General features: G+C 38.5%; 1 protein-coding gene across 11 annotated transcripts in view; it reads right to left on the reverse strand.

The window, feature by feature from the left end:
- Positions 1-16493, reverse strand: part of ROBO2 (roundabout guidance receptor 2) — a 475778-nt gene that overhangs the window by 151036 nt on the left and 308249 nt on the right. For all 11 annotated transcript variants that reach the window (XM_055802479.1, XM_055802483.1, XM_055802482.1 and 8 more), the window contains exon 3: positions 247-404. In XM_055802479.1, the coding sequence (XP_055658454.1) occupies positions 247-404 (158 nt within the window). The remainder of the gene's footprint in view (positions 1-246; positions 405-16493) is intronic.

The raw sequence follows: 16493 nt of genomic DNA on the forward strand, positions 1-16493 counted from the left end.
CTCTAATGGGACCTCTGTTACACTGGTTATACAAACCAAGCCTCAGGAAGTTCAAGTTGGAGACCCAAACCAGAAGGAATAATCAACCTTCCCCCCTCATTTGGGAAAGGTCAGAAGGGCAAACTGCCAAGAGTAATGATGAGTCTCTGTGGGAAAGGCTATAAAGCTGTAAAGTTCTGCTGCACGCAGCTGTGGAGCTTCGATGCAGGCCCTATGTCTATAGGCAGCCATCTCGGTTGCACTCACACTGATCCGCTCTTCCTTGTCATCAATACGGACTTTATCTTTCTTCCAGTAGATGGTAGGCTCAGGGTGTCCACGAGGTGGCTGGCACTCCAATATGGCAGGCTCTCCAGCTGCCACCACAACATCTGTAGGGTTTTGGCGGAAGTCATCCCGTAGCACTATTGCAAAAAAATGAGGGAAAGAAGAAATAAATTACTAGAAGTGATCACATTGTAGGTGCGGGGGGAAAAATTACATGCAGATACATACAGTATTAAACAATCAAACAAAAATGTCTCAACCATTATTAGGTGATGACTTTGCCTCTTATATTTACTATGAAAGAACTCATAAAAGAAGTTGCCTAAGGCGTGACCTTTTGTTCAGTGGAGGCAGATTTCACATACATGTTTTTTTTCCCCTTGTTTTTTCTCAATAAGAACATGGCTCTGCATTTAAGTTAGAAAGACCTGTAGCACCCATTACACTTTTTAACCTTGACAAGGTTGCTTCCCATCCTTGCAAAAGTAACACTGCAGGTCTGATGTTGTGTTCATAACAAAAATCAACATGCTGAACATCTGGCTTGCCTGGATCTTCAACTTCAGCATAAGCTAGGTAAAGTGACACAACTGATACCAAATTGCAGTTGCAACTTGATTAAGGGTATTGTTATTATTACTGTTATTATTGTTATTACCAAGTATATGCCAAAGTGATCACCAGTTATGAAAGGTGTCAGAGAAATCAAACTGATTGTAGTGTGGTTCCAGCATGTTTATTTCTTCCTTTTATTTTTTTAGTTTTAATATTTCTGCAACTTTGACCAGTGCTGTCCCATGACATTGAAAGAGCATTTAAATCACCAAACTGAGAACTAAATTAGGCAACACAGGCCAGCTTCATATGTAAATCAAGCTTCTGTAAAGAAGGATTAAGTCCAACTAGCTGGCTTCAGTGTGTTAAAATGACATCCACTTCATCATTATTCTTCTATGTGTGTCCTAGTCTCTAGGTTAATTGACATTCTTATAAACATAAAATTGAAAATAGCTCTAGACGAGCTACTGAAATAGAATTTAGGGCATTTCCCCTCCTTGAATTTCAGCTACGTATGGCTTTCATTACAGCTTTAAAACAGTTCTCGCCCTTAATGGAACCAAGGCCCTCTGAGAAATTAGAAAACACTGTATCCTCATGAAGGGGCAAGTCAGGAAGAGTTCAGCAGAAATTGCTCAGTCTCATTTCATAAGCAGAGATAATTTACTGCTTTCAATGTTAATAAAATGTGCCCCGTTTTAACATTTGGAACTGAATATTTTTCTCTTCTGTAATAAGCCAGAAGAAAATATGATTAATACATACAAGAATTGGTTTCTGAATGGGCTGAGGTGAGTGGGCTGTATATATGTGGCACTCAGAATGACATATGAGGGAACTTTTGGTGTTCCCCAGTTTGGGATATACAGGTAGATCCCAGAGGAAGGAGGGAGTTAATTGGAAGTTAATTCCTTTTCTAACAAAAAAAAAAAAAAAAAAAAAAAAAAAAAAAAAAGAAAAAAAAAAGACTGATTATTTAGGTCTTGCTCTTGAAGAATAAAATAAAAGTGACAGGACACAGTTGGCAACAAAAGCAGCCCTGGCAAGAACCCATAGTCTTCTTAAGTGACACACCCAATTGACAACTCTTTTCTAAAAAATAACTTAACAAAAATCTCAGCCCCGAAGTATTTCTCATTAATACAAATCTCTCATACGCTTTTGATTCACAATAATCAAATTGACAGAAATGGAATTTTTAGATCTTCAAGATCAAATGGAAGAAATAAATTATGCAAAGCACAACATAGAAACAGTAAGCTGAAGATCATGGACTGCTGACTATTTGGCATTACAACATTTTGCAAAGCCAAGAAAGCTAATACCACAGCAATTTCAGGGAAAGACCAGAAAAAAAAGTCTTACAATATTACATATTTTGGGAAGCATCTTTATGTGTCTCTGTGATAGCTATGATACATAGGAAGAAAAAATACTTTCAGGCAATGTTATACCGTCTTTCATATAACTGGCAAATGGATAAATGTCAACTTTTTCCATTATTATTACACATAAAATAAATATTATTTTTTATTGTCTTGATCCTTTGTACAATTACAGATCTTCAGTGCAAATGCATTAGTGGAAAATCCCCAGAAAATCAGCAGATTCTACAACATAATGACTTTATACTCCTGACTCCTAACTCCTGACAGCAATATTAAGGAAAGCATTTTCCTTGAACGTTTCACAAGGCTATATGAAGCTGACAAATACAGTTTCTTGGGGTGATACGCAGTAAATTACATTAACTTTCTTTGAATCATCCCAGCAACTGTGTAAGGTTCAAATCAGCCTCAGAATATGAGGCTAAGAGGTGATTTGATTTTATCACATTCCTTTACCCAAGTCTTACTGCAAATCTGGCTTGAATGGAAGACAAAATTGATGCTACAGGGTTTACTTAATCTTGCTGTATACCTCAGCACATATGTGAATCTTGAATAGATATATCTAACCATTTCCATCTAAAGCATTCTGTTTTGGAGAAAAAAAAAAAACCAAACCATGGTTGGAGAAAAATGAAATAGGGAAAAAATAAAGCGTGGACAAAAAAACAAAGATAAGAGAAAAATGTGTGGAATATAAATTAAAGACAGAAAACAACCCAGAGAAGGGGAGAAGTAGCACTGTAAATTTACGGAGAGAGAAAACAAAAACCAAGTACAGGAAAGAAAATTAGTAAGAATAAAAGCAAAGAGAAAAACAAGGTTAAGAGCAGAGAATGTCATTCCTGTGATTCAGCACTTTTAATGCAATATAACAACAATGACAAAGCAGAGATATTAATCTGATAGGTACAGCCACCCCAGCACATCCAAACATCACCCCCAGAGAGAAGCCGGGAAGAGGTAGGGCGCGTGTGGAGGAGACCAGGGCAGGAGCTGGCAAGCTCGTCTGTCCCACTCCAGTGGCACAGAAAGCCACAGAAGAAAGGAATGTCAACTGGAAGTTGAGTTCACACTTATTAGCACAGTAAATGGAAAAGTCGCAGCACAGCTTAGTGCATTCACCATATCTAATGGCACAATCATCTGTGAAAAGAGAAAAATGGTCGAGAGCTGCAGAATATTCCTCAGCCAATTATCCACAATTGCTGGGTATTTCCAAATAACTAACGGTGTGCCTGAGCAGATAGCTCTGTCCACACACTGGCAAGAGGCTTTTGTCCACTTGAGAAGCCAGCCCTCCTCAGGGCCCCTCTTGGCATGGCACAAATACTAGCAAAATTTAAAATATTCATCGCAAGTGGTGAAACATCAGGCTCCTCTTCCTCATCCCATGTTCTTACTTTGCCTTAGCTGCTCCGCTCTGCCAGCCCAACAGCAGAGCAAACATCCTCATGTTTCGAGAGGCAAAGCCTTGGAAGGGCAAAATCTTCCAGATGGTTAACCTTGCTGTCGATGTAGGTACCGGGGGACCAAGGATCTGAAAAGGACGGCTAAATCCTGCACACAGCCTACAACAGTGCTGCGGACAATTAAAGTTTGATTGGTCTCTTTGTCGCTCGAACAAGCTGATGCTGCTCAAACAAGATAGATGTCTGCGAGCTGCCACATCGGTCTTTAAGGCATGCAAAGTCCTGTACGGCCATTTACAGGTACCCGCGAGCGTAATCACGGAAAGCAAGCACATCCAGCCCCGGCAGCGCCGAGATAACCGCCGGCAGGCCTCGCACCTGCTGGAGCAGGGGAGGAAGCAGAAGAAAGGAGCCCTGCTACCAAGGCAACCGCTTCCCAGCACCTGCCAGCTTAGGCCCAAATCCAGGCCTCAGTCAGACTGGTGCTCATAAACTCAGGGAATTACATGGAAACCGAATTAATTTCCTCAACTGAGGCTCCAGCAATTTGTTTAAAGGAAGCAGAGATAAAGCCACGATGTTTACGGGGTAGGAGGGAAGGTGGTGGGGTTAAAATTATTCTAGGCTAGATATCCATGCCTTAATCCTTCTTTCCACTACAACAGCTTTCAAGCCCTTAGAAAGAAAACATTTTTATAGGATTTACATTTACATGATGATTACAAATAACCATCTGTCTGCTTCCACTTTTTCAATCTGGTCCATGTCCCATGAGCCCACAGCCTATGGTCAGAGCAGCTAAGCTGGAAGGAAGAAGTGGATGCCCGTCAGGAGGCTTTGGGATAATTGCATTCTTCTCCCACCAGCGCTCAGCTCTCCACCTCCTCCCCCCAGCACACACGGTGAACATCTGAGATTACTGGGAACGGAAGGGAGGGAAAGACTATCTTTTTTGCCTTTTTCAATGCATGATAATGTCTTAAAACACAGCTACATCTGTTGTGCTGACTAGAGGGTATAAAGGGATATTGAGTAAATATTAATGTGCTTCTGTAACTTGGGTCCTGGTAGTTTATGTTCCCCCTCCTATTTTGTATTGTGTTTATCTCAGGATAATATTATTATATAAAGATTTTATGCAGCCACATCGGTGGTAGGTTGGTGACCTGCCACGTGCAGGTAGGTCTCCCCTGGTCCAAAGCACTGCCCCACAGGCATTTTCCTAAATCCTCATCTCTCCACTACTGCTTTGGTGCTTCTCTCCTCTGATACATACTGATACACTCAATAAACATGAATTATTATGTCAAATAACTGCCCAGATGTCATGCAGTGGGCAGATTAAAGGATTATTATACTTTAGACAGCGTATGGTGCAGGGGGGTGTTTTAGAACTTGGCTAATGTGTATGATCTGCTGAAATGGTCCCTGAGCAAGCCAGCACTACCTGCTGAAACGGGGTCACTGAAAAATAACAAGGGGTCACAGACAAACTTCCTCATGAATAATAATGACAATACACTTTATCTGAGGAGGATGCCACCCTACCCCTTTGTTTCAGCAACTGCCTCTTTCACATTCTGTAAGGAAATTTTTTATTAAACCACAACCTAGGCAATAGTTCTAGGCAAGGCTCCCAGGCAGTTTCTGAGCTCCTTTGGCATGTTTATTGCCTGGGAAAAGTTGCCATCTTGTTTAAAAAGAAGATGATAAGGAACTACAACTTTTTTTACTCCCATTCTTTTTCCCATCCTTCACCTATCTCCTGATACAGATATTGCCTAGGAGAGATGAATGCTAGCTGAGTTACCATGACTCAAAATGTTCTGATTTTACCTTAAAATAAGGCCCCAAACCCACAAGATGCATTTTCAGAGGCGTTAGGATATTTTCAAAGAGTCCAGCAGCTGCAACAATGTTTGATTAGTAGGGTCCCTAGAAATCAAAGTGAGGAAGTGAGCAGCAGGGAGATAACTGCATCAAGAAACAAAAGAAAGAGTATCTTCTTCTTGCAGATTCAGCAACTTTCTTTGGATTCATCCCTTTTTCTCACTCAGTATTTCATGTGTTTCTGAACTCAGTAAGCTACTCAGTACTTACAGTTAAAGGTAGCTTGCTCTTTATTATCAGGCCTCGGCAAAGACCAAAATGTGAAAAACCACTCCATTCTGACACACTTTCTAAAACTTCTAACAGCTCATGTGTAAGGATATAGACATTTACAGAATTTGGACTTTGTGATGAGCATTAATGTCTAAACATGAAAGTGGAGACCCTTGCTTCTAAACAACAGAATCTATTAAACCAGGTGAACAAACAATTTCAGTCTTAGAAATCAGGTGCATGAATTGACACTGACAAGTAAGTAGATTCCAAAAAGAGTCAGTTGGAGACAGATGGATTTTTTTCACACCTCTAAATTTCAGTCTGAGGTGTACCCCAGCTAGCTGGCTCCACTAAGGTCAGGAGAGAAGATAGGCTTTCTCCTTCCTTATTTACAGCGCACACTGCAAGATCAGACCTTGAAAACTTTCTTCGACAGTTAACCCAATTAAGGGCACTGTTGACCTATTTTCCCTTTTACACAATTACACAGGTACAAAAGTGAAAGTTAGTGCACACATGAGCTTATGATTTGTTTCTGATTTTTTAAAGGCTGCTATTTGTGCTGAATTAAACATACACACTACAGCCTGAATACACTTACTGAAAAATTTTATAATGTCCTTCCTTTCTTGTGATTTATTGTGATCACTTGAATGCAATCTGACATCTCTGTAATTTTTTATGAAAGATTTTATTTCACTACTAGATAGCATGAAGATTAGAGATTTTTCTAATTTGGAACATAACATATTTATGTTTAAGCTTCCTGATTGAAAATAAAGTTCTATCACCTGTCTTCATTGCAATGAAGCCTCAATAGCCTTCTCTCTTTTTTAAACTCCCGCCTCCTTCCACCAACAAATTCTGAATGTTGCAGCTAACAGTCAGCAATCTCATTACCCATCTGCTGTAAATCTTCAAAAGCATCACTGTGTTTTGACAGTTGAGAAAGGCAAAGGGAAGCAATAAGCATAACCAAGTATTCTTTATGACTGCAAATATCCTTAGGACCACATTTAAGTAATTTCAGAAATCTAAAGCTATACAACGTAATATGTTGAAAAATTTTCTCTAGGATATAGAGCAGATTTCTTTTTTCTCATACTTTAAAACATAATCACTCTTGATGAATGCACTGCACAGATTGCTAATGCTAACAAGAGACACATTACCAAGAGTTTTATTTCATTGAAACTAAAAGCCCTATTGCTTGCTTAAAAGTTCAGAGACTTTCTAGAAGAACTGGTGCCACAATTGCATACAACAAACTTTGAAAAATATGCATGATCTGTTGTAAGTCATACGATTTAACAAGGATCAGACATTTAGCGGTTTACAAGGGCAGTTATTTAATGACCCTTTAAATTCAAGTCTGACGTTAGCTTTTACGTGGTCTTCACATTTAATGGACTACATATTCAGAAAATCATGGGCAAGTAATTTATTTTTTTTTCCCAACTAATGTGAATATCAGATATGGAACCAAGGATGACTTCAAAAATCACCATATCACAACTGAACTACTGCACTTCCACTGTTGCTTGTATGTCAGCGTGTCTTCTTTGCAGCAAGAATATGGGACTAGTTTCACCAAAAGCACTAGAGAAGTCTTCAAATCACACTGACTATGTTTCTCTCCCAACAATGCAGTACGGAGGACTGTGTTTGGTTAAAAAGGCAATAATACAGAATCCCTTGAAGGCTGCTATCAGAAAAAGGATAGACCAGGCTGGATAGACCTTTGCTCTCCTGCAGTACAGACACTCTTAGGTTTTAATAAGCAAAATTACACACACACACACACACACACCCCCCCCCCACAACAAACACCCAAACCAAACAAACAAAAGCCAAAAAAACCCCCCACCAAACCACCCCAAACTTAAAGGAATTAGAAATATATAACCAATTTTCAAAAGCAATGGCATCCAAAAAAACTCAGATGTTACCGTCAGAGATATATGAATGAAATTCAGGTGGGAGCTTTTTGAGTGCTTTGGAAGAGCACACAGAAACTCCAATGCACATGCAGAGTACAGCAGAGATTCCCCAGAAAGTACAGATTTAATTACTAAGTGCAGAAACCACAGTATAATAGCATGCAGGTTTACTGTTGTGAGTACAGAAGTAGTGCTACTAGGTACTTGCAGCACTGTGCTCAACCTAACGAATGCTACCTAGAGTCTGACACAGTGTTGAGCAATTGTATTTTTTCTGTTTTCAAACTAAAGCTGGTTCTCCAGCCACCACTTTAGCTGCTTCAGTCCCCTGGGCTTCCAGGTCAAGCCCAGCCAAAACACCTAAAATGTACATGTGCCCTCAGTAAAACAAAGGAGAAAGAACAGATGAGAATCATGAAAACGAATACAAATGAATGAATATTTCTTGTACGAGAAATATAGAATGTTATATGCTTCATTTAATCAATATAATACAGACTGCAATCTCTGAGCTCCACTGAAGTGTGAATAGCCTCTAATAAACTTCTTGTGTACACATGCACAACACATACACAACAGCTGGGATGCTTTCCCATCTTGGCAGGGGGTTACTGCCACATTACTGCTATACTTTAGCCACATTAGGCAAAGCATCAAACAAAATAGGCTGTTGCCCAACATAGGAATTCTCTTCCTTCCACCCCCCCCCCCCCCCCCGCCCTCTGTTCCTAACCCTGGTCTCTATCAAGCTTTATCTGTTAATTATAAGATAAAACTCATCTATTCAGGTTTTTGTGAGCAGGATCATTTTTTTTGTCAGGGCTTTTGTATTTCTGCCTTCAGAAGTCAGGATTGAAAACAAGATATTTCAGCAGGCATAGCAAGGCACATATTTCTTGATAAGCTTTCATAACTCTATTGCAAGGGGACTGCGCAGCCACACTTCATCAGACATGAAGCCTGAGATGCATCCACAGCTGGTATGCAGAACCAGTGGGAGCCGCCTGCTGCTTCTTGAATACCTCACTTCCCATCCTGCAAACTGTCCTCGTGTCAATAGGCCGTTTTGGGGTGCTTGCCAGATGCCATTTAAACAGGCCTGCTCTACCAGCTTGGCTGGTCTCATGTCCTCTGTCCCATGAACTGGCACATCATTGCACCCAGGCTCGGCAGCATCATATCCTCCTGGACCCTGACCTCAGTGTGCCTTCTTTAATCGTTAACCTTCTGAAGGGCTTAACTGTTTCCATTTTTAGAATTTGTCCCAATAATTTGAGATTGGAAATGCATAAAACATGTTTGCGTGACTGTCACTGAGACATGCCCAGTCATTTGAAGCTAGTGAAAAATAAATGCCACGTGAAAGAAGAACTGTGTATCTAGGTAGTGGGATGGCAGAAGGCTACAAGTCACCAGGTATGTGTACTCACCATTCCAGCTATATTTGGAACCCCTCTCCAAGAATTTAAATCAAAACCCCACCCCCTACAACTCTACAACTCCTCCACCACTTACGATTTCATATCATCTTAATTCAATATTATGTTAATACTCTACAATAAATCAAAAAAGCAAAGACAGTCCAAAGACATTGCTGTTTAAAACTCCAATTTTACCATCTCTGAGGACAGTAAGAAATTTTTTTTTCTTGCAGTGTTCAAGTGTTGGGTTCTTATGAAGTTTCATCATCGGACATTTCCTACATAAAAAGCTCCATTCAGATTTAACAGCTATTAACAATCTAACAAGTGCTAGATGACATTTTTTTCTGGATTATCTTGAACACTACAAATAATTTATCTGTCACTTATCATCACATTATTGTGCATAATTAATTTAAGTTTCCAGAGCTTTAAAGAACTAAAGGAACAACATGATATGTAGACCTTGTATTAAATCTTCAGGACAGAGTCATTTGTGTTCCGTCAACATGCTACCAGCTAGGAAAAAATCCACAAACAACTGAATAAAAGAGTAGTTTTCTATAGTCTAAATATGAGAAGAAAGCCACAGATTTGTGACTTTATGCAAAACAAAGATGAAACTAGTGTAATTTGCAGGAATTCTTTTGTAGTTTTGATCTGCTCAAATAGCATAAGGAATTACTTCCATACAATACGAAATATAACTCTCACACTCATTTTCAAAAGAGAAGAATAATATAAGAATTCACATTGCTCTCATTATTATTCACTACATTGTGCAAGAGGAAAGAAAAAAATTAAAGAAGCAGGAGCAAAGACCAACCGTAACAGCCTGAAGCAACAATTTTGAAAGAGGAGCTTCAGCACCCAGAGGGAGACTCGAACCTGGAAGTCCAGCTCCACCCTCCAGTCACACTATGCTGTGCCTGAGACTCAAAATGACCTTCAGCTGAGTGGTTACACCAGCTCCCAGACATACTGTTGAAAATACACTAGCATAACATTTTGAATTGTGGTAAAGATGAAACAAACTATTTTTTCTAATACCACTTTCCCAAAGTGCTATTTCATGTACAACAAATTTTGCGTAATAGAAAAATGAACTGTACCATAAAACTAGAATAAAATAAATCCCCCACGTCACACATCCTTCTAAACCCTCGGTGCTGAATATTCCTCTGGCAGTTCAGTACAAGAGAAAACCAGGGTGAACTACGGATCTGCTGATGGCTTTAAAATAAGAGAAAACTGTCAAACAGAACAACTCAAATAATTGCTTATTCCAGACTATAGAGAAGAAACAATCTGAGACATGCCTGTAAAACAGCCTTTAACAGTGTGTTACTTAATAGCTGGAGCAGCCTTTTGGATGAAGGGGTCACGTTCCTTTTAAGTGTCTGAAAGACCTTTGTTATTCCCACAGTTAGAATATGAAATAATTTTTACAATCTTTCATCTTCCTTTTGTTTTTTGTATATAAACTACTAGTGTAAAAAAAAGAGTCCATTCCAGCTCAGGCATATTTAATAACTAAATATTGAAATAGATTTTATTTTAAACAGGAACCTCCTGGCACACGTAAGTAATTTGTTTCACTCCTTAGCACAGAGTTTAACTAACCACATAGTACCTGTATCTCTAGCTCCCACAAAAGATCTAATTCCTGTACATTTATATAGTTACTGTCATTCTTCAATTGCATTAGAAAACAAGGGGATGTACTGACAAGATAAAGTATTCAAGCACCATATGATAGACAAAGTATAATATTGAAACAGGCAGATTAGATTATTAGACTAGACAGGATTGGATGGAGGGAATTTTTAGCCTGCCACAGTATTCACCTGGGATAGATTTTAGGCCAAGTAGTACAAACATTTTCTTCCATTCCAATTAAGGGGGGTGGGGGAAGAAAGAAAAGAAAAAAAATTATCCTGCTTGGAGGATTTTTAACCCATATCACTCTACTGACCCAGTTCACAGCGTGGATCCACAAGCAACTGAGAGAATGACAAGCTATTACAAGTGGAGGAAGTAAGTGGCCAGGAGAGAATAGTACTACTTAAACCAGATTTTCCACCAAGGAAAATGTATTGTTAAACTATGCATTATACTTCCCTATATTTAGAATAAGGAATATATAAAATACAATAGCTCATATAACCAGTGCATGCTGTGGGATTTCTCTGAGACCAGGAGAACTGGAAACATTCTGTAGTTTGCTTGTGCAGCTTCAATTAAGGCAAATTGAATTAAACTCTCCCTTGAGGAGGACCTCTGTAGCTCTGCTCCTCCTTTTCTGAACAATTCCAGATGTAGGTGAGGAACATGTTCAGTTTCTCTCTGAAGACTTCCACATGCCTGGCTGTGCTGCCACATTCATACAAAGAGGTGAGCTTCTGGGGGAGAAAGCATGGGGCACTAAACAATGCTCAGCCAACAGTTGGTTCATGTTTGATTTTTACAATTTTATTCTGTTCATTGGGGCTTTCTTTCTTACTTAGCAACAGATGGACCTGCTAGAAACAACTCAGAAGAGATGGAAAAACTTCTGCTGCTGAACAAATGGAAGTTTAGTACAATGTGGCTCATAATCACACATTCGGTAGCACTTTGCTTTCTCCCTGTCATATCCAGAATTTATTACCTGCTTAATAGCTGCTCTTTGCACTTCCTTTGAACACCTATTCAATCCAAGGTGCTAACTGGAACTCCTTTTTAAATGCCACCAGTGCCCCTTGACTTCTGTTGTAGGAATCAGTAAGGAATGTAGGCATCATCCTTCCAGTGTAGTTCTGCAGGTTCACCTTAGCATTTTGAGGCTCAGCAATCAGAATAGCCACTCTTGGGGCACACCTTTGGGTCTGGCATATGCAGGAGTGATGGACCTCCAGCAGGTCTTACTGCTGACCACAGCTCATGATTTTCCTTTCTCAGATGTTTGCTAGAATGCTTTCCTCCACAACAGCAGGGTACAGGAGATCAACTCCATTTTACTGAAACTCATGAAAGCTTTCAACCCCCCTGAGGCTTCCCTCACCCCACTGAAAGGCTGTGATACGTATTGGTGGTTCTTTGTTTTTTGTGTTTTATTTGGTTGTTTTTTTTTTAATAGCAGGTCACAGGGCTATACTATAAACAAGACAGCACTATACTAGTTTAGCACAACTAATATTTTGTTAAGATTTCAAAATTTTCTTCTTGTTCTTTTCTAAGCAGATATCTTAGGCCACTGAGCTAAGATTTTTCAATACTTTTTCAAAAAATTAAACAGAAATGTCAGCACTGGCAGATGCCAAGCAGTAAATCCAGTGTGTAACTGAATTTGCTGAGCATGAGCAGTTTAATCCTGCATTGTGCAGGGCCTGAACATCAGCATCCATCCCAATGTACAGTGCAGCCAGCACAGAGCTGTTGTCTGGGAATTTACCTGGGATTTCTGGGCATCCAGGAGCCTGGGCTGCAGACATTCAACAGATCACTCTCAGTGGACGTAAGTAGAGCTGGCAGTTTGGATTCAAATCTCTACCAGTCCTTTTTAAAATAATAAATCCAATATATTTATTCATAACTCACCTTCAGGTCCTACTGGCGATGGTAAATCCATTAAACTTTGCTTTCACTGTTCATATGATGTTTATAAAAATTGTAGGTGGAATTACAACCAGTAATACAAAGCTTGGTATTTTTTCGCCTCAGATGTAATAACGAGCTGGATAAGAACAAAGTTGACCCAGGGATTTCAGTACAGAAACTTTCATTGGAAACACGAGCAGTAGTGTGCAAACCCATGTTTTTATGTCAATATAATAACGGCATTTCTACACTTATTACTAAGTATAGATCTACTGCTGGATTCTTGGTTGATGGCACATTCATAAAATGAATTATATTTCTTCTTAAACTATATAATTAACTCTTAATGAACCCTTCCCTTCTCCCAGTAAATTCAATTTTATCTAATCCTTGGGTTTATGGTAATGTTCAGCTCATTAAAATGTTACTTAAAACTCATTAAAATGCACACTGAGAGGTAACAGCTTCATTACAGTAATATGTTGTAAAAGAAAAAAGAATGCTTTATTATCATTTGTTTCCAAAACTGAATACATTTGCATAGTGATGAGGTTCACAGGATATTTTCAGTAGTACTCAATAATTAAGCAGTTCAGTAATTAAAAATGCATTTTCTAAAAATAATTTTATGTTCTTGCTTACTCCCTGTTGTTTTTTTCAATTGGGAGAAGTGTTCATGTTGATACAGTTTACAGAGTCAAGCAACAGTGATACCTGCATTGACATGAAAGATATAGCAGTCTAAGCCCTTGGCAAATTTCTGTTTCAAAATAATAAGTTCAAATTGCTACCAACATATTTTACAGGTCAGACTTTCTACCAAAGTCATAAATATCCCTCCAATCACTTTTTTAACACCAGGGACAACCAGGAGTTATGCAAGGGCCTTTCAAGTGCAAAGCCTTACTATAATTTTCATCATTTATTGTTACTATACACTAGCACATGATAGAATACCTGAGCAGAGGTCAGCTGGGACCTAGACATGGCTTTAGAGGACATCAGAGTAACTGTGAATCTGCCCTAACTCATGTCGCACGGCAGAAACCCTCAAGCTGGGGTACTGACTGTACAGCAGTGTTGTAGTTTTATTCCTGCCTTTCAGCTTTTCCTCTTGCCAGGGGCTGCCCTAGCTCTAGGGCAAAAGGACTCCCCTTGCACAGCCCTGCTAGCCGCGTGCCATCTTCTTGCGTTCCACCGGCAGCACAAGGTTGACAGTACCAATAATAAAATTCTGGCCAAATATGTGCATCAGGAGTAGGATTTGTCTGCACCATAAAGGTGGATATTATTATGGTTAGGTATGTGATTAATAGAATTATACTTAACATCCAAGCCTGATCACATTTACTTTAACAACTTCTATTGGAATAAATTGCTGTGCTGGTTTAGAGAAATTCAATGCAAAAGTTAAAAGGTCCAGGCTTGTTTTCAATATCTCTCTCCTCTGAGTAGAAAGTGAAAATGTATTACCAAACAGTCAAAAGCTAGAGATGAAAGTTACATCTTCCCAGTAACCTCAGCACTAAGAGTGTGTAGTGTCCAGTATTTGCCATATGCCATTAGTGCGGAAGTTATTTTGCTAACTTTCATTTTAAGAGCCCAAGAATGGTTACTGGAAAAACTATCATACCTTGCCAGGGTGTGGAGCCTAAAATCTTAGATGGGAGAAACACATCTATGAAGCCTTGAGTCATTCAAGGAACTGTCTAATTTAATACCATTTAAGAGCCCTTGAAGTATTAATTTAATACCAATCACTGCTCTTTTCTATTGCTTTCAAATATTATTTCTACTTCTATAAAATATACTCTTTTTTTGACATACATGCATCAGAATGCACCCAGTATGGATTCTTCCAGCTTGCGAAAGTTGACTAGCCTGCTGAAGAGACCAACTTAAAATATGGATGCAGCAGGTTAGACATGTCAATGTAAAGGGAACAGAGAAAAGTGGTCAGCACTCTTTCAACTTCTGTACTATTAGTAGAGAGTAACAGACTAGAACAAAATGTACTAACAGATTCAGCATTTTCAGCAGCTTTGCCTTCCCAAACAAGCGGAAAAAAAAATCACTTATATGTAATAGGATAGCATTCTTGTGGTACCAGGCTGGTACCAAATAAAATCAAGTTATCTGGTTTACCATTGTTTTCCTGGGTGAGTCTGGATGATTAACTGATCTCGGTTCCCATATGTAAACGGATGATCAGACTTTTTTTACTCACTTTTTTTATTATTTATATAAATTAGTCTCACAGATTTTTACAATCTCTTCTATGTACTTTGTGTAGTTACTCAGACAGTAGTTCAAATGACAATTCTATAACACGTATCTTAACAAAATTTATAAAAATAAATCCAAGACACTTACTTAGTGAGACATCAGTGTGTAGGCTGAAAATTGTTGTTTAATACAATAAGTCAGGTCATATTGTTGAATTTTCTTTTGATATTCCTTTAATAAACCAAACCCTTCTGATGGAGATGCACATTACTGTTTCAACTCTAATTTACATGCTATGTTTTCAGCTGTTTCAAAAGAAAGCAATGTGCCTTTTTAGCAAAGTAAACAATCTCTCATTTTATCTTTATTGCACACACTAGCAGATAAGTAATTTCTCTCAAACACTCAGCAAGATGGCTGGAAATAAATAATTCTGAAAATAAGTAACCGCCATAATAAGTATTAATGTTGAAAACCCTCTCCATTGTACTTCCATTTATTGACTAAGTAAAATTAAATGAGATAGCATAAATATGAAATAGAAGATAGATGGTACACTATCTTCTTATAAAAGATTATATATAAAATTATATATATAAAAGATGTATAAAAGATAAACTATCTTCTTATAAAAGATTACCTTTTATATTTACTAGTTCTGCCGTACATAAACACTGTGTAAATTGAACAATCAGCAACAAAGTCTGTAAAAAAAGTTTAACAATATACTAAAGTCTCAGTTTTCAATTGCTGTATATGGGAGGGATGGCCAGTGTATTAAAACAAAAGTTTAGCAGAAATATGTAAGTGTGACTAATATTATTGCCAGATTTGTGAAGTCATGGCTATGCATATCTAAACCTCAAAAGAGGAAGCTCTTCTATTGTGTTAATTTTATGACCACATAAGCAAACAAAATTGATACCGTTTTAATTCAGAACTGATATAATAACTTTAAAAAGAGAAACATGGAGAAACAGTGCTTTCTCGCTGCCCAAGTCATTCTGTTCACTGCATCCCCCTGCTGATATGAGGAGAGAGAAGCCACAGTGAGACGAGATACGCTCACCAGCAGGATAGGACTGGAGCTTTAATGCAAGTGATGTGCTGCTGTGATCTGAAAATGCCTGAAGAATTTAAACTAACCATTTCAGATTATTTTTTAACTTGTAGGAAAATAACTGCCAGATACAAGTGGTGTTTTGTACTCTCTTGTAGCATGATACGATGGTCATTTCAAAATGCATCAAATCTTTTCCCGTTAAAATACTGTATAATGCATTCTCACATAGTGCCTCCCTGCTGAGGTTATATTACATGTTGCTGTTTCCAAACGGATGATGGCTTTTAGCTTAATGAATTTATTTCTCAAAAGGACACCTGAATACCTTGTGGGTCATGTAAGGAAAAAGGAAGACCTGAATAGAGGTTTTAAGGTTTTGTTTTCATTCCTATTTCATGTCAAAACTAAAGACACTTGAGTGCTAGAACCTCCACGACAGGGAAGAACATTTGTCCAAAAATATTGGAAGTCCTTCCACTGCCTGCTTGGAATTAATCTTAACCATAACAATAGTTCCTAGAGTGGAAATATAT

This window comes from Falco peregrinus, chromosome 4 (genome assembly GCF_023634155.1).
Source record: "Falco peregrinus isolate bFalPer1 chromosome 4, bFalPer1.pri, whole genome shotgun sequence".
NCBI classification, from domain to species: domain Eukaryota; kingdom Metazoa; phylum Chordata; class Aves; order Falconiformes; family Falconidae; genus Falco; species Falco peregrinus.